The sequence below is a fragment of the Opisthocomus hoazin genome, chromosome 2 (genome assembly GCF_030867145.1).
Source record: "Opisthocomus hoazin isolate bOpiHoa1 chromosome 2, bOpiHoa1.hap1, whole genome shotgun sequence".
Classification (NCBI taxonomy): Eukaryota; Metazoa; Chordata; class Aves; order Opisthocomiformes; family Opisthocomidae; genus Opisthocomus; species Opisthocomus hoazin.
Window position 1 is genome coordinate 125420301 of NC_134415.1, and position 18507 is coordinate 125438807.

Genomic DNA, 18507 nt, shown 5'->3' on the forward strand with positions numbered 1-18507 from the left:
ACAGGTCTTCACAGACAGAATGCCTCTAAAGTGCAGTTTCAGGTGAACACAGTAATGGCCTGCAAACACGCACCTGCCTGGCACCACTCAGCTCCTTTTCAGCCACGGACCATCTGCTTCTGCCCGAGCTATACAGTCATAGCCACAAAGGAACAGCTAAATGTAAACACTGCCTTAAAGGCATTTTATTGTTAGATTAAAACATAACAAAGAACCAGGGCCCCCTTCACAGGATTCATTTTAAAGTTGAGGCTCTCTATGCTATTCGGCTCTTTAATTCTCAACTAACATGGCTAATCGCTTAAGTTATCCATGTTTCTCACAGAACTCAGGTCTGTGAGAATAAGACTGAAAAAAACCCTATTAAATGCAAGAATAATTTTATACCCAATACTAAAAAAATCTCCACTCTGAGTATGATCAAAATTCTAGTGATAAAATGCAGAATATACATTTGCAAGATCAAAACCTTGACTGCAATTTTATTAGAAGTGTATTCGGGAACAAGACACCTATCTTCATACTCAGCATTAATATTTTTAGAAGGAAATTAAATACTTACCCTTTTTAGGAAGCTTGAATTCTTTACAACTTGTGTTGTACTACAATCATTATACTCCAAATTACATCCAAAATCTAAAATGACTTTGCTAAGGGTTTACAACAAACAGAACACCACCTGTGTCATCCAGAGCGTCCTGTGTTTCTCCATCATCCGTTGAGTCCAATTCTTTCACAAAGTTTGAAGGAAACAACCCTGCCTTGCCATTTAGTGTTCCGCTCCACCAGCCTTCTTCTACCTGTGTAGAAACATTTTGCACATTAGCAGTAAAGCAAAAGGAAATTCCTACCAATTCCATCCATACTTCGCTTATAAAACTGCACAAACAACCTTCAGAAAGTTCAGATGACCGTGAACTCTCTTGTAAAGAAACCTATTAAAGATGTAGAAACAGCAAGCAAGAAGAGGAATAAGAAAATAATTTACTGTCACTTCTATCACTGTTAAAATGTTCATGAAATAAAGATGCAACTTCCAGCCTGGCTTTCTAAGGAAATTTTGACATATTCTTGCTGTCCATCTGTCTTTGTCTTGTCCAGTTTCCACCAGTCCTATTCCCACTGGTCTTGTATCCACTGAATGGCTTCAAACCATTTTGATTCAAAAACACAAGTTCCAAAAAGATAATTTCTGCAGATAACATTGGGTAGAACAGAGAAAAGTCCTTAAGGACATGACAGAGTAATGGAAAACTAAGCTGTCCATCCTTTCTAACAGGAGGCAACTGGCAGAACAGCATAGACCTAGCTCTGGTTGTGTCAGAAGTACAGACACTTTCCTACCAGAGCTGGCCAGCTGAGAGGCACGAGGATTTTGTGGTGGCACACAGCAGTCCTAAGGACACCAGTCTGCTGGATGCCAAATGTTGCTGGCTTTACTATTCACAAAACAACTCGTTTTTGCACTGGAAATAAACTTGTTCAGGAATTGGGGAACATAATGACTCTAATGCTCAGTTATATGCTTGGATTCCTGGTGTGTCATTTACACTGCAATACTCCACAACTTAATGGAACAGTTATAAGGAATACCCCACGGTCCAAAGCAGAACAAGCAAAAGCTGGGCATGCACAGGTGACGGTGTAAAACAACGCCAGAAGACTGAGTGAGAATCGTGCCCTTCAAATTTATGAACAGTTTTCAAAATGTCTTAAATAAATTGAACATATTTGCCTAATAAGCGCTATTTAAAAACTATAAGTAAGGGTGATTTTCAAAATCTTTCATTTCATTTGCTTTGTTTTGGGGCTGGAAAGCTGTTTTTAGATAAGAAAGAAAAGCAGTGGGGCGGGGGGGAAACCCAGCAGCTGTTTACATTATCTTTTTTTAGCCTTGTTTTGTAGGTCACTGCATCTGACACACAGGCATAGTTTTTAAACACCAGCCCACCTCCAGGCAAGCAGAACGCATGCAAAGTCTGGCAGTTACAGACAAGCAATGAAAAGAGCACTGTTAGTTTTAAAGGCATCCTGGTGCTCAAATACAGCTTTGCTGTGTATAGTTCAAATGCAGAGTCTGGTGCTCTAAAACAAATTTTAAGCACAGATTACTGACAAGTGCTGACCAGGCTCTGATGCCTCATTCTTTACATAATACATTACAGAAAACTAAAATTCAGATGCCTTGGCTCACCCATACTACACCCAAGAGCCATGAGAAAGGGACTTTTAATGCTTTTGATACAGAAAGCAACTTGGGCATCCATTTATTCTTCTACCAAGAAACAAGGTCAGCAAAGCAGTTTACAGACTTGCAAGCAAAGCGATGCCAGTTCAGAGACAGTCAGGAATAGAATAAAAATTTGAGCGTAATCGCTTCAGCATTCTCACCAAACTGTGTTTACCTGACTATATACAAACTATATTACCAGAAAAGGTATTTTAACTGACGTTAAAAAACAGGTTAAAAAAGTTCGACACGCTTTGCTGAAGAGCATCTGTGCATCTCTGGGTGCCAGCAACACATATGACAATTTCACAGCTCTTACCTTCCATTTCAGAATCTTACCACATGGATACAATCTCCACAAGAGGGAGTTACAGCTCTGGTATGCACATCAGTACTGGTTTTGAGCATGAATTCCATCAACTTATAAGATGATGAAAACTCAGACTTCTAAACCAGTGGGGGGGGGGGAGGCTGAAACAAGCAGTTTTGCCAGTCTGATATATTTTTTTTTAAATAAAAACTTCACTAATTAAGTCATATGAATTTCGATTATGCTTGATAACACAGCATGCAAATATGACAAGTGTAACACTACAAAAATAGATCTGCTATTTAGTGTTGCATCTGGCAGGAGCAGGGGGAAGCTATGAAGGAGAAACAAAAGTTTTACAGCAATGACACAGTTACCACGTGCCCTTTGTGCATGTATTCTGTATGCAAACCCCACATGTTCTGTAAACAAAAAACCCTGCGGATTCAGCCAGCACGTAGCACAGGGGCCTTCTTCCCTAAATGCTATGTCTGATCCTGGCAGCTTGCTCACTTCACTACTGGCCATTTAATTTCTGAACCCATCTGCCTCCACCTTTGATTTCACAATCATTAGTGTCAGGTGTAACTACTCACTTTATGAAAACAATTGCAAGGGCTAAATACCAAATTAATCTCAGGTAACCGGTAGAACTGATCCCCTTGTGGGGCTGATTTTACCTTATTTTCCCCACAAAAAAGCAGCTAAATGATCTTTCCTTGAAGTAACAGTTACAAGTTATCTGCATATATATAAATAGCACCTTTTATATATAAATGGAAGCAAATCGTCTCACAGTAGTGAGGACAAGTTACCCAAAACAGGTTATTCCAGCATACTGCACAACCAACGGACAGCATTTTCTACCATTCTTTACACTTCTGGTCCATCAGTTCAGTTTTGTGCAACAGACCTAGCCTACACCTGCCAGGTCTGTTGTACACCACCATAAAACCAGTGTGCAGACAGCTCTGTGCCAACAGTCAGCTACAATATTTTTCTACCTGGTAGCATCTGCCTAAAAATTCGATTAATATTTTTTTCTCAGAAGTAGCAAAGGTTGAGTACTACAATTACATATTTTCAAATCATTAAGAATGGAAGAAGCATGGGGACCGACAAAAAAAAAAATTGAAAGAATTAATTCCATGTTTCCTTAAGAAATCAGATGAGGAAATGCTTTGATCTTTTTATTCTGTTTGGCTACTTGATCATTGCTGATACATCACACTGAACACCCCTCCCAAAATAATTCCAGATGTTGACATGTGTGACCCAAAACAGCAGCTTCCGCAACAGTTCACTGCACACACTCTCTCCTGTAAATGCTTACACCAGACCATTCACAGTCACGACTGCTGTGCACAGGCACTATCCACAAATTAAACTGGTGAGTTTATCCAGGAGCTCTCCTTTACAAAACACTCTCACACAACGGTATTTATGAAACTGTGATTTTAGTGAGCAGGTTTTACAAGTCACTTGCTCTTTTTATTCAAAGAGAACAAATTCTCAAAGACATTAGTGCAAATGCATCTAGAAACATAACATTTTCCTTGCTAGGAGAATGGAAAAGTCCTTCCTGGCACTGTCTGGATCCTGGAGAGTTAGCACTCTCTTCAAAAGAGGTCACGAATGTGAAAAACACAGTCTCATAAAGCTACTTAAAAGCACCACAGACACATGTCTAGGAAGAAAAATTCAGTCTTCTCCTTCCTGAGACCCTCAGGGAGGTAGAAAGAAGAGATGGCACCAGTGAAGGTCAGAGCATGCTGTGCAGAAGTTTTCAGCCTAGTTCTGAAAAGGTTCCTTCCACAGTCACTCTGGTCTTTTCTGCAGGTTCCCCAACAGATCACACTCTCGTAAGAGATGCTCTTCCCACACATTCAAGCCTCCCACAACACAAGTTGCTACTGAATGGAACAGATACCAAGGAAGCATGTAGGTAGGGAAACATAAGAAACCTCCACCCCAAACCCCCACTGAAATACACAGGGCCTTTGCCATCAAAGTCTGAACATCAAGACATATCTTTAACTGTATTTCTTACCCAGTGGAAAAGGAAGGCCATGGAAATAATAACAAGTTGTTGAATGCATTTATATGCTCTGTATTTTTGTATAAGTGGGTTGAAGTATATTGTACTACAGGTACAGGCTTCTGAGTTGAATACTGTTACTATTAGTTAAACGCTTCAATGAGTTTGCAAGAAAGCATGAAACTGGAAAATCAGGGCAAATAACATCTTTCACCTAAACCAACTTAGAGTACGTCATCTTAAAGACAACTGGTCAAACAGTTTTAGCATAAGCATCCTAAAACAGGAGTCTGTGTAACAAACAGATCACAGTTTATTGCTGCGATGATCAAATACTTCCCCTACACATCCAGGGGGTCAGGATTAGATCCTGAGAGAAAACTAGTGAGCTATTAGATTTAGCTTCAAATATACTACTACCTACGCTACTTTTCCCAACATCCTTGTAATTCAAGTATTCAGGAAAAAAAAAAAAAAAACGAACAATTTGAATTTTGGCCCTGTGAAGAGACGATTTGCTCTGCAAAACAGCTTACCTCTTCACTGATGTCGATCACATCCCCCGGCTTGAGTTCCAGCTCATCCTCATTCTGTGGGATGTATTCGAAGAGCACTTTGCACTGCCGCTTCTTAGACCCTGATTCAAGGGAAACAGCAAAAGTAAGAATGCTTGCAAAGGAAAACTAGGCTTTCCTCCACTTAGCTCCCGAGGATCAACTCTGACCAGAACACCTATTAGTCAACCCAAGAAGCTATGTAATGTTTGCTGCTGGTTTTCCAGTTTGCTTGTGTCACTTTAGGCTGGTGAGCTGTATCTTAGAGTCTGAAAAGCACAGAGCTTCCCAGACTGTCATTTACAAAGAAATTAACACTACACTGCCAATTACCAACATGCTGTAAAAAACATGTTGACACAAGCAAGTCAGATAATCCCCAGTACTACTACTATTTTCAAACTATTTACTGCAGAAAACTGCAAGAATGACAACTGCTGCCAGTTGCAGTGTTAGCACTTGCTTGGAAGAAAATGTGCAAGTTTGAGCCTCCAGTCTTTAAGCAATACTGAGAGAAATAACAAATGTTTTGTTCTGCACAACACTGAAGTGCCAATAGCCCTTCTGCCCTCTAACAAAGACCTTGCTAACTACAGGTCTGAGGTAATGCTAACATTTGCTCGGCTCGTATTTCAAAATCCAAACTCATTTTTATCTGCAGATGCAAAAACCCTCCCTTTTCTCAGTGCCAGTACCGAGTCGAGAAAGTCAACCTAAGCTTCAACCAGCAGTGTTTTGACAAAGGCAAAACTGAAACAAAGTGCAGTCCTTAGATGTTTGCCAGATACCATTAAAGCTCTGCAGGCATTAAAGAGACAAAATGACCTCCCGAGAGGGAAGAGCACTGAAGTGGCTTCCAACAACCCCTGCAGCCAGAGCCGTGCGAACCTGCGATTGCCCCGTTACTCTGCACGTACCCTGGAGTGATGCTGCTGCTGAACCCGGAGTGCAGGCATTTCTCCTTCAAACAAGCGGCCATGCCTTCGGACCTTTTCCAGAGCAGCCAGCATGCTTTGGAAGGCAACTGTCATCCCAAGCTATGACCCACACAAGCTCCCTACCCTCCTTAAAAACATTCTGTCACAGTTTAAGTGAAAATATGAATCAAAAGCTTGAAGTGGTAAAGCTTAAGCTTGTCGGAGTTGTATAATTTTCTCTTATACTTTGCACGCCTTCCACATTCGAGCTTCAGCAATTAAGATTAGCTGGGTAAAAACATTACCAAACACAGATATTGCCTCCAAGATTGATCCTTGTCTTATTATAGCAGCATTAAAAGTCCAAAGTCAGACATTCAGAAGACCGCCACACCCAGCGTCCTCAGTACAAAACACACCAGGCGTCTGAGTAATATTCAGCATCAAAAATGTGTGAGAGAGGGCTCACCAAATCAAGAATTTTCTACATGCTGGTCTATGGTCTGTGCTCTAAAGAGCTTAAAAGGAGCAGGATACAAATAAACCAAAAGTATGAAGCTCTACGGGTTATTTCTAATAAGATGTAATTGCTCACATAATACAACCCTTAACTCCACTGAAACTCATGCATCAGCCAAGAGTGATTGTTAGGTTAACAGTAATTGCAATTAACGGTTCACTGGCCTTTACTACCTCCTACATCGCTTTCAGGGCTCCTCCTTTGCACGGCATTAACCGATACTAAAAAAAGAGGCAAATTAAAAAGTCATGGCCATTTCACATAAATCTGATCTCAGCATTCCTTTTCATTTTGTAATTCTACCTGAATGGAGGAGAAAACAAACTCACAGATGCATCTCACATCCAGAACTCTCTCTCACCTGAGGTGTGTTTTCAGTGATACCCAGTTTAGAAAGTACTGCCTACCAGTTTTGAAAATCCCTACATGAACCTAGGAAGATAACCGATCCACTCAGCAAACAACACTCCAGCTTCACGTGGTGCCGCAGGACTGCTGGGCTGGCAGCCTCCAGGCAATCCTGTCCCTTTCCAAAACAGCTTGTCTGGCTTCAGGTTTTGTTTGTTTTGCACAGGGTAAACCAAATTTAGCCCTTTGTTGCCACAATTTAGCACACCTTCTGTATTTTCCTTTTCCTGAATAAAGGCAGCCATCTAACCGATAGGAACACTGCCTGCAGCTTACTACCCATCCAACCTAAAATACCTGAATTCAGCGAGAGCTGCACATGAGAACATCACAAGGAACATCCTTGTGAGGCAGAGACAGACCTACTTCACCACACATTGGAAAATTGCGACTAAAGAAGCTTAACTTTGTTTTTAACATGGTAAGTCTCATTGTACCAGGTTAGGAACCAGAAACTGAAAGCCAACTAAGCACTGGAAATGTTCTGATCGGAGCAAGTGATTGCCCAGGCACAGAGCTAACATGATCTGCAGGAGCTGTTTAAACAGTCTTCCAGGAGAGAGGGAACAGCAAGCAAAACGGCAACGCAGAGATCGTTGTTGTGCCAAGTAAACAGTTGTGTGCCTAAAGGAAGGCACATGAACACCATTTTTTTCCAGGAGGACGAGACTAGCCAGAGCACTGCAGAGTCTGACACCAAGATGTACCTGCCACCCAGCCACAGTCGCCAGCATGAGGACAAGACGTGCTGAATACGGGATTGTCCCAGGGTTAGGGAGACCAGAACGAGTAGCTGACACCTGAGCTGCCACCAGCTCATGTTCATAAAATAACAGAATCCTAGAATATCTCAGGTTGGAAGGACCCACAAGGATCATGTTGAATCCCTTTCAGAGCCCAGCTGCATTAACATAGGAACAGTGTTAATCTTTCAGGCTAGATTTTCAAAAGCCTGCTGATGCAAACAACCTAACAGGCACATATGTGCTACTGCCAATATGCACATACAGATCAGATTCACAAAAAAGTAATTTTGAAGGTAACATCCTCAGTTGCCTAGAAGAAAGCTTCGACAAAGTTGTAAATCTATTGGTCTCATTTCAGGGCTTTACAAGACAAACTAGTGGCTCTTCTCCTTTTATGGGCAAAAACTGAAAGCATAAACATACCAGAAACAGTAAGTTCTGAATTCTTTCTTTTAAAAAAAGCAAGTTTAAAACATAAATGCCTGCCATCCCTTGTAAGAGAGAGAAAGTGAGAGTAATTTAGAGCAATGTCTCTTTAAAGACTGAGGTGTCCAAATAGAAATCACAAGTCAGTGTTCTGGATGCAGAGAATGCTACGTTTTCTGCTCTCGGTTTTGTTCATCTTGATTTAAATACTGGCATTAAAACACAGAAACCACAGACGTAGAGGCACCGAGTCTGCACACCTGATCATCCTGGGGGCTGCAGTTACAATCAAAGGAAGACCACTGCTTTTTCTTAGATGCCACCAACTCCACTTTATTTCACACAAGAAGCAAGCCTACCAAACAAGAGCAACCTGAACTAGAGAGTCTTTCCTTGTCACAAAGCTCCGACTTTGTAGCAAAACTTTTATGTCTAGAAGAAGTGACCAAAGGAAGATTTTTGATTATTATGAACAGGTTTGCAGGTCGCTTTCAGGTACCTGATGATACAAGCAGAGCTCACATGAAGTCACAGAGCAACTCTGTGGAATCTGGAAGGGGTCTAAATCCTGTTCCCAGAAAAAAATCATCCCTATTGCTGCTGTTAAGAACTACATGTAAGCTTTCTGCCCATGCATCCAGGAGCAGAATTTGTCTTAGAACCAGTTTTTCCTCATATGTCTCTAGTTCTCTTTACAACCTTAAAACTAAGTCAGACATTAAATAATTCATGTTTACTAAAAAAATACACGTCAGCAGCTTATGCAATTCAAGGAATTGGAAAGACTACATACTCTTCTTGAAGCTTTTGGACGGGGGATGAGGCTGAAATCCTCCTGCTGGAAGCCCATAGCTGCTCATACGCTGCACAAGACTGGCTACATTGCCAGATTTCTCCCTCCTGAGTGGTACGGCATCATCCTTGGGCTCTACATCCTTCTTAACTTCCTGAAACAAGAGATTTACAAGACTGAGAGGCCATTTAATTACCCAAGAGGTCAATATTTTTAGACAGGCACTCCAGAGACTAACAGATTTCAGGTACTTACCACTTGATGTTTAATGATGTATTATACCCAAAAATCACAGAATCCTGCACCTAAACAGACTAAAGGCCTTAATAAAATTAACCCTTCCATACAATCACGTAAGTAAACAGGTAAGTTGATGTGCTGAGCAAGTTCAGAAACAGGGGCAGTATTTAGCCATCTACTTCAACCCTAAGAAAATTAGCTTTGACCCCATAATTCCCATATTACAAGTCTTAAGTCACAGTTCATATTTGAAAGCATTTTAAAAAATATAAAAATTACTTCAATGACAGACCGATAGGGTAAGGCACTAAATAAAATATTTTAGCATACAAAACTGTCTTAGGTCATAAAGCTCAAAGGTTGTTTACAGATAAGATGCAATCGTACTGCTGAAAGACACAAGTGGAAAAGAAAGTGAGATACAAGAAAAAGTGGGAGGAAGTGAGGGGAAAGGTGTAGGAGGGGAGTAACGGAGACATCATTTTTCTGATAATTGTCTATCATCTTCCTATCTTTCTAAATTAAGGTGTTAGCACTGGAATCGAACATGCCAATCAAGAAAGCACCAGTTCACAGAAAAGGCTACATACTCAGCAGTTACTCCACTGCATCAGCTAGGTAAATGAGACTCCACCGGAGAACTAACACTCTGAAAGAAGCAAGTCATCACTTTGCACAAGAAGAAACCCATTAAGTCAGATCAACGGCCCATCTAGTGCAGAACACAGCTCCCAGCAGTGGCAATCCCAGGCGCTCTCTACAGAGCTGGCCTGCAACCCAGATTTTCCCACATTCCCAGAGCAGCTGTAAGGGTTTCATGAGGGAGGTACCTCCCCTCCTCTCTCCCTTTCATGTCTGCAGGTGAAGCTGTCTAAGCCCTTTCTGCACCCATGGTCTTCTCTGCCTCCACAGCTTCCTCAGGGAGAGTCACCAGATATTCACTCCCTGCTATGTAAAGCAGCTCCTTTCTCTCCTGTGCTTTAAAGGTGACACCTTACTAGTCCCAGTGCGTGCTCTCCACCACTGCATTTAGTTTTTCACTGTCTCCGTGGCTGTGTAAATATTGATGACATCCCCTCTGTTGGCTTTAACTGCTCAACTGAAGAGTCCCAGTCTCATCAGCCCCCGTCTCACCAGGCAGCTGCTCCATCCCCTTACCCATCTAGCTGCCTGTCCCCACCCTGGTCTCAACAGATCTGATGACACCTGGCACCCTGCCGGTGCTTTGGGCTGTCACTGCACCCTGAGCTGGGGATTTTGGGGAACTGACAGCAGCACCACCAGATACTCACCAGCCGATGCTCAGCTCTCAGCTGGCAGTTCCACGCAGGCATGGTATGGATTTCCTATTCCTATACACACTACTTAGCATTTACCTGCCTTCAAGCTCATCTGCCACCCTTGCTGCCTGCTCAGCTCTCTGCCATCTGCATGGCATTGAACTACATAAGAGTTTAAAAGCATTCACAAAATGGGAGTGTCTGCTGTGAAGCCATCTCTCCAGATGACCGGAGATGCTGAACAACGCTGGTACCACAGCCAGCTCCTGGGGAATCCCATCACCGGCTCTCCTGTATCTTGAGGTCACCGATAAGCCCTTTGCTTCTTATTCTTTAAGCAACTTCCAACTCCTAAAAGAATTTTTCCTTCCTTCTCACAGCAACTTCATTCCTTCAATAACTTGATGGAAAACTTTATCAAAGACTTTCTGAACATCCAAGTGTGTTACATCCACTGAATCTCGCACACCTGCGTTGCTTAGCAAGGCCCCCAAAGTCGGTCTGCTTTCCCACCGCCACAGCCTTACAACGTCTTGAGGAAAGCAAACACCCATAAATACTTTGCAGCTTTCCATGATCCATTTCCAGACAACTCTTGCATCCATCACCAGTAGCCACTGGTTTACAACTCCGCTAGTTATTTCAGCTACAGCTCCAACAAAATAATAATACCTGAAAACAATATTGGCTATATGTATATACACACTCTTATTAATGTCGTGTGAACTCTTAAACACGAGCTTTAGGATAACAAAACTCATGCATTGATGAAATGCCAGAAACTGAGAAGCATATTCAGCAGGACCTCTCTGGTGCTTTCTGGAACATTAGGGGCCATGCTATGTACTGCAGCAGTCCAGCTGGAATACTCAGCAGGTCTGGAATGCTGCTAATGCTTTCAAACAAACTACGAACCTCAAGTCACACAATCCAAAACACCTTCTTTTTTTCCCCCGAAAGAGTAGAGCAAGTCGAAAAAGCAAGACTACAGACAGCACAATTTTTCCTCCCACTCATCTACATTACATAAAGAGGTTTTTCAGAAAACAGGCAAGCAGTTCTTGCTGTTACTTTCCTTCACCCACAGGGACCTCTGCCGTGGAGGGCTCAGCTCTGCTGAGAGCCCATCTTCCAAGTAAAAAAGAAAAATCTCCAAAATAGCACAGCATGTCTACCCCCTGTTCGAGCAGGCATTTCACGTTTCAAAGACTTTGTCATTCTCAATCCTATAGTTGTTTTTTGGCCAGTTACTTGCAAGTCTGATAAATCATGAGGAATTAAAGGTGGCTACAGCTGAAAAGCTTGCCACCCGCAAAATACCTTTCTATCTGCCTTACTGACAAGGCCATTCTGCTCAACTGAAAAACATATCAGTTGAAAACTTGCCTAGAGTGGATCCATCCCTGGATTTTTAAAATTATAATCTTTTGTTATGCAATTTATACAGCCTCCAAAAGCCTCCAGCTGCTCCAGGAACTGAAGCTTCCCCAGTTAATCAGTTTCTCAATCATAACACTTTCCAGTGAGAAGCTGGCTCCAGGCTCCTTCCCCACGTTTGCACTTCATGTAAAACTTCAGAAGTGGCATAATTTTGTGAAAAGCAGAGATGCAAAAGAGAAACGGGGAAGACCTACACAGACAGCCTGGTCAAAAACACAACCTACTTCTAACAAATTAAGAAAAAAAAAAAAAAAAAAAAATCACAGACCACTTCCAAATGCTACAACAGGCTTATGTAAGGCAAGCATCACCTTTATCAGTGATTTGTAGTAAACAGACAATAGTCCAGCAGCAATATCAAAGGCAGCAAAGTAATTGATAGGTTACAAACTACAGGAAACACGGTGGAACAAAAGCAGCAACCACAACAAAAGTCCAAAGACCCAACGATGGAAAGAGGAATGCTTGAGCGACTTTCTTGCCTGGCTTGAGTTAGTAATTGAAGTGGTGACAAGTAGGAAATACTCAAAGTCTAACACAAGACAAGCAATGGCAAATGTAACAAAAAACATAGTGGAATTAGATTAAAAGATAAGAGATCTAAAATAACTCTGTGAGCAACAGTCACTTGAAGAAATTCTTACAGACAGATTCAAAGGTTTAAGATTTATTGATGAAGAATTTCATTAGCTGAAACCAGAAAGAATGACTGGACACTGGAAGAGACTGGTACCACCAGACTTTCCCAACACAGCTAATATATGAAAGTTGAATACTTCAATACTTAGGTAAAAGAAACCTTCCTAATCTAAGACATACAAAAGGAAAGAAGATACAAGGAAAAGATCAAGAGTATGAGAGCAAAAGAGGAGCACAGAGCTGCAAATCAATCGGAAAAGATTTGCAGTGAACAGACATGGCTAAGGGATGGATACCAGCCATGCCTGTATCGCAGAGCGACAGTGACATTTTACTTCGTGTATCAGAAAGCATGCTGTGAAGGTGCTTTGCAACAAGGAGAGGAAAAACAACCACGCAAGAGTCTACTGCTATAGCAGCTAGTGAGAAACGTAGTTCTGACAAAACTGCAGAAGAAGGGTTAGTAAGCAGTGCATGGATAAGCCAACAACTGCTTTTTTTCCATATTCAACCTACTACCCTTTAGAATGTCCTTGCAAAGCAAGCGCTGGTTTTTTTTCTTGTTAAAGAAGAACTGCAGCATTAATTGTCCTTCCTCAGGGCATTAAAAACCACATTGAAACCAAATCAAGTTAAAGCAAATTCAGGAATCCCCAGTCTCCACACCTGCATGAGGTCCACTACACCACAAACCTGTATTTCACATCAGTTCTAACAGCAGGAAACTGCTCTAAGGCTTGTTTTCAAAAGCACATGTCAGGATCTTCCGACATACGTACCCATCACCACTGCCAGCAGTTTCATCCTGAGCATCATCACTGTGATGCTCTGACCTTTTGGACATACTAAGGTTTTACAAAGGCAGTCACTTCCAAACAAGATACGTATCTGTTTGGATCTCTGAAAACTGACACTAATAGATTCAAGCATTAATAAATGCCCCCTTATTAAGAGTCTGCAATTTTTACATCTCTGCCTGAACAGCTGGCCCCTTTCAGCTGCTGAACACTGACACCGCCCACAGGTCTCCTCTCTGAAACACAGATAAAACGACCCAGGTGCTACGATATCCAACCTGAACAAGCTGAAGACTCCTATTCATTGGCTTCACAACAAGCAAGGCATTTTTCAGTCTTTGTTTCTGTTGTTTGTCAGCCCCGAACACCCAGACAGAGAGAGTCTGTGCTGTGACAATACCAACGAAAAACCTCCATGACGTTTCAGCTTGTTTTGAGATGAGGCCACCACCAGCTGCCCGCCAGCAAAAATGAAATTGAAATCTGACATTAACTGCAGCTGGAAATTTTAATATTTTTATTATGCCAGTCTGCTGCAGTTCAAGGCTTGTCAGTGTTTCCATTAGCAACGCAGATTTTATACATTTATGACTTGGCAGTAGAAGGTCAATACAGACTGTCTCTTGGCATAAAACATATTCAGCTAGGAAGTAACCACCCACTCTTTCTGTTGCAAACTACAGCACTAGTCCTAAAGGTTTGAAGCTTTCATAATCTCCATTAAACGCGTATTTCATAACACTTACAAAATTTGCTGAAATCACTACAGGCTGATATGCAAAAACGCATATAAATATAACTCAACAGCGAAAAAAGATTGGGCTGACCTTAAGGGGCTTTTGTTTTAATTGCACCTGTCACAATCCCTCAGGGAAATGTATACATTCATATATAAAATCTCAAAATCATTTAGGGACAGCAACATGTGAAAAAAACAATTATTCTTCTTGATACACAGACAAAAATCCAGCATGTCTAAATTCACCTATAGCCTCATCATGCCCATTAAAATAAACAAATAAGCCGGCAGTTACCGACCTACTTTTGAAGCGAGCGAGCAGACAGCCTTCCCACCACCACTGCTTGCCCTCACATCGCTCAGCGGGGACAGCAGGATCCTCCCCGCTCCCCCCGCCAGAAGCGTGGAGCACTGAGATCAGCCGGGCGCTGGAGATGGAGAAAGCGGGTCAGACCGTCTGAACGGACATGAGGAGTGGATCGGTGTAAATATGAAGTCTGTTCCTGAATTAGAGGGCACAGGGAAGTTCATCATCCAGCCAACCTAAATTCTTAGCTAGATTCTTCAAGCATAAATATTAAGACTTTAGTTGCCCACCTCCTTCTACCTATGTCATTATACCAAGAACAATCATCTTTAGACTTTTTAGGTTATTTCCACCATAAACTACGAAACACCAGCTTGTACAAAAGCAATGCACACTTCTGTTATTGGCAGCTCAAGCTGCCAAGATCTCAAGCAGCTGAGATGAAGAACACACAAATGTAAATATCTGAGCCTCCACACACAAATCTTATCTCTTCTCTTCCCCTTTTCTCATCTCTTTTCTTCTCCATCAGAACAGCAGTGAAGAACCCACAGACTGGCAAATTACGTTTATGATTCACGTCTTTGTGGGCACCAAACAAGGAAGTCAGAATTGAACCTGTCACAGCCTTTAGGGGAGAGCAAGGAATTGGAAGTTTGTGATAAATCTACACACAATAGTTTTGTTTATGCAAGTTTATCTCTTCCCCCCACAGCCTGCAAAACCCCACCACTGAAAAATAACACATATGTATGTGTGTGACTATACAAATACATATAAGAAACTGTGTGGCTGCATACAGATGAGATAGCCATAATCTGTTCAAGTTCAAGGCAGGTGTTAGTCTCTTCTTCCAAGTAACTAGCGACGGGACAAGAGGCAATGGCCTCAAGTTGCATCAGGGGAGGTTTAGGTTGGATATGAGGAAAAATTTCTTTACTGGAAGTGTGGTCAGGCATTGGAACAGGCTGCCCAGGGAGGTAGTGGAGTCACCATCCCTGGAGGTGTTCAAAAAATGTCTAGATGGGCACTTCGGGACGTGGTTTAGCAGGCATGGTGGTGTTGGGGTGACAGTTGAACTTGATGATCTTAGAGGTCTTTTCCAACCTATGATTCTATGATAAGCGCAATGAAACACAGTGGTTCCTGGAACACAAAAACCTTCACATAGCTCATTATTTAAGCACCCATTACCTCCTGCATGTACAGCCTTAGTTGCAGCAGCAGACAGGCAGGCACAGGGCAACTTTAAAGGCTCCAGTCTCTTAAATCTAATACATCCCACACCCTTGCATTTTGCCAGTGTCTCCTCCTTGAATAAAAAGTATGTTTTCTCATCCTCAATGAAGATGCTCACAGAGGCAAAATACTGAATAACGGCAAAGAAAGCAAGCAGCAGAATTTTCAGCTATTCCTATCTGCCCCGCTCCTTTGCCACACTTGCCATGAACTAAAGGGACAGATCAAGACAATGTATGAACCAAAATAGCTGAGAAGCTCCTGAGCTCTTTCCCTGGAGCATTTGGGAGGTCAGCGCAGGTTCCACCTCCTGACAGAATTGCTCGGCTGGGAGAGGTCTCTGACTCCCCAGAGGATTAAACGTTATTATTGAAAACAGAAACAAATCACTTCAAAGATGAAAGCAGTTACCATCCAAAGAAGGGGCAAACTTGATAACCTTTGTTTTGCAGGACAAATTACCTCCTGGGCATGTTTAATGTGTCACAGGTTGATTTTTTTTTGGCATAATTTATGGCTAAAGTGGGGACTGTGTACCAGTAAATCACTGGGTTTATTTTTGAAGTGCTGACCCACAACTGGGCTGAACCAACAGCAAGGCAGCATCACTCCTTGTCTCTGCCTCTTCCAGAACTGAAACAGCTTCATATTCTGCCAGCCCAGTCCAAGGCATCTCTGTTCAAGACTAAGGTTAGAAGAAAGTTTCCAGCTGCCATGAACCCCCAGCAGTTTTCACAGGAGCTACAGACACATACTGCTATGGGAGGGACTGCTGCTGTAGTGCCTCAACGCAGCACACCACTCGTTCAAAGGCCATTATTGGCTGAGTTGGGCTTTGGAAATTCCCCTAAATGTATTTTTATAAGAGTTTTACGCAGAGCTATCCATTAACATCTAAGGTTTTCATGTGCTTTGAACATGAGAGCACACAAAGCAAGGATGCGAAGTCCTGTAGATCAACTTCTCCACTGTTAAGTGATGCCAGAAGACATCTGTGGACTCTCTGTGCATAGCGGTTTCCTAAATAGTTGGAGAAATATTTTCAGAAAGTTGAATCATAAATATTTGTGCCTGCTGCAGATTCAAATCACAATTTCTAACTTTTTCCCTCCAAGAATAAAATATAATTAGCCACAGAAGAAGTGAGTCAAGCCAGGCTCAAACTTCTCCAGTTTGCAGACAGAACCCCAGCATTTCCTTCTATTAAATCACACCCACATCATGTCACTCGGTACGAAGTTTAACAAGTTACCAGTATTTTTACATGTGTTATAATCTATGCTAAATACAGATCATATAATCATACTGCATCCCTGTTAGGAAGAAAGGCGTCATCACTCAGGCAAGGTATCACTTCTTTATCACAAATTATAAAACACATGGAAATAAGCAGGATCTCTGGGAAGCATAAAATAATTACTGAGTCACCTCAAATGTACAGACTAAAGCTCAAGCCATTAAATAAATGTAATATTTGAAGGCAAAAAGCAGGCAAACAACTGGACTCTCCTAAATAAGGAAAGTTCATCTCCTCCTCTCTACAGAGGGAATGTAGAAGCAGGCTTGCAATTTCAGATCTTGATACAGATTTTATATACATATAATTATTATAAATGCATATATTTTTATACATATAAATAATTGATTTTTATTGTAGAGAACTGGATACCTATAAAGGTTGTGTCAAACAAATGTCAGAAAAGATTCTGGTCTGAAGTTTTGTTAATATTCGCAAAATGCAAGAGAGCTGAAAATGTGTAGTGTCTTAGCATCCTAAGAAGCTTTTGCCGATGTTAAAAAGACTCCTTGCATCTGCTTTCCACTAGGATCAAAGCCCAGATGCAGAAAAGCACAGCAGCCAGATCACCAAGCCTACCAACAGTAGGAGAAAGAACCCTAAATTAACAGGAGTAAGTAAAGGAAGCACAGAAGTTTACATCAATGTTTCCCAACCATTTAATTCAGGAAAAAAAAAGCTAGCCTTAAAATTGTTCTAAAAATAATACCTAAATAATATTTTATGGTTCTGCCACATTCACAGCCCGATAAAAATATCTTAAAATGTTAATTGCATTTCTTGTCTATTCTACTTGCTTATACATACGAAAATTTAATTCTATTTCTTGTAATTGTTTTATAGACTAACAGTTAATGTCCTGTCAACCACCAGCCACAAAACAGTGCTTTATATCAATGAAACTAAGAATTGCATGTGGCAGAGGGCAAGACACAGATCCTGCTCCTGCAGCACATGGTGTTTTATCAAGCCTCCCACACAAGGGAAGGCAGGAAGACACATTTCTTTCCCTTATCCCAATTAAGTGCTTCTGTTGCTGGTCCAGAGAAATGTGTGACCCATTAAACCTACAGGTCCACTTTGATGTTTAACTCATAACATCCCTCGTTCCTTCTCGCCATCCTCCTGGCTTCCTGCATCTGCTGTACTCAGCTTTCTTCTTCCCTGCATCCCCTTGCCAGGGCACCCATCTCTCCATTGTCCATAAAAGCTCCAGCATTTCACTCGTGGTCACTGCTGCAAAAAGGTTAAAGCAAGTCAGATCACTGCCACAGTCCCGTGTCAACTCCTGCCCAAGACACAAAACTAAATGCTTATGAGATTTGCTGAATCAAGGATAAAAATATAAACTTCCAAATCTCAGTGAAAATTAAAAGAGCTTTGAAGATTACATTTTATCAAAGATTAACCAACATTTTTAACTAAAACCCCATCTTACTTTCTGCTGCTGTTTTATAAGCAGAGCGAGGTGACAGGGCACCTGCCCATCATCATCATCAGTTTCTAACAGTTTGAAAGCCTACTACACCAAGTCCAAAGCTAATGAACCACATACATACACTGAAATAATATTTTTAGGAAGTGAAA

General features: G+C 41.6%; 1 protein-coding gene across 1 annotated transcript in view; it reads right to left on the reverse strand.

Moving 5' to 3' along the window:
* CD2AP (CD2 associated protein) overlaps positions 1-18507 on the reverse strand; it is an 85886-nt gene that overhangs the window by 33165 nt on the left and 34214 nt on the right. Inside the window, exons 3-5 of the mRNA XM_075414947.1 lie at positions 8943-9096; positions 5115-5215; positions 680-800 (exon numbers count right to left, since the gene is read on the reverse strand). Coding sequence (XP_075271062.1) covers positions 680-800; positions 5115-5215; positions 8943-9096 — 376 coding nt within the window. The remainder of the gene's footprint in view (positions 1-679; positions 801-5114; positions 5216-8942; positions 9097-18507) is intronic.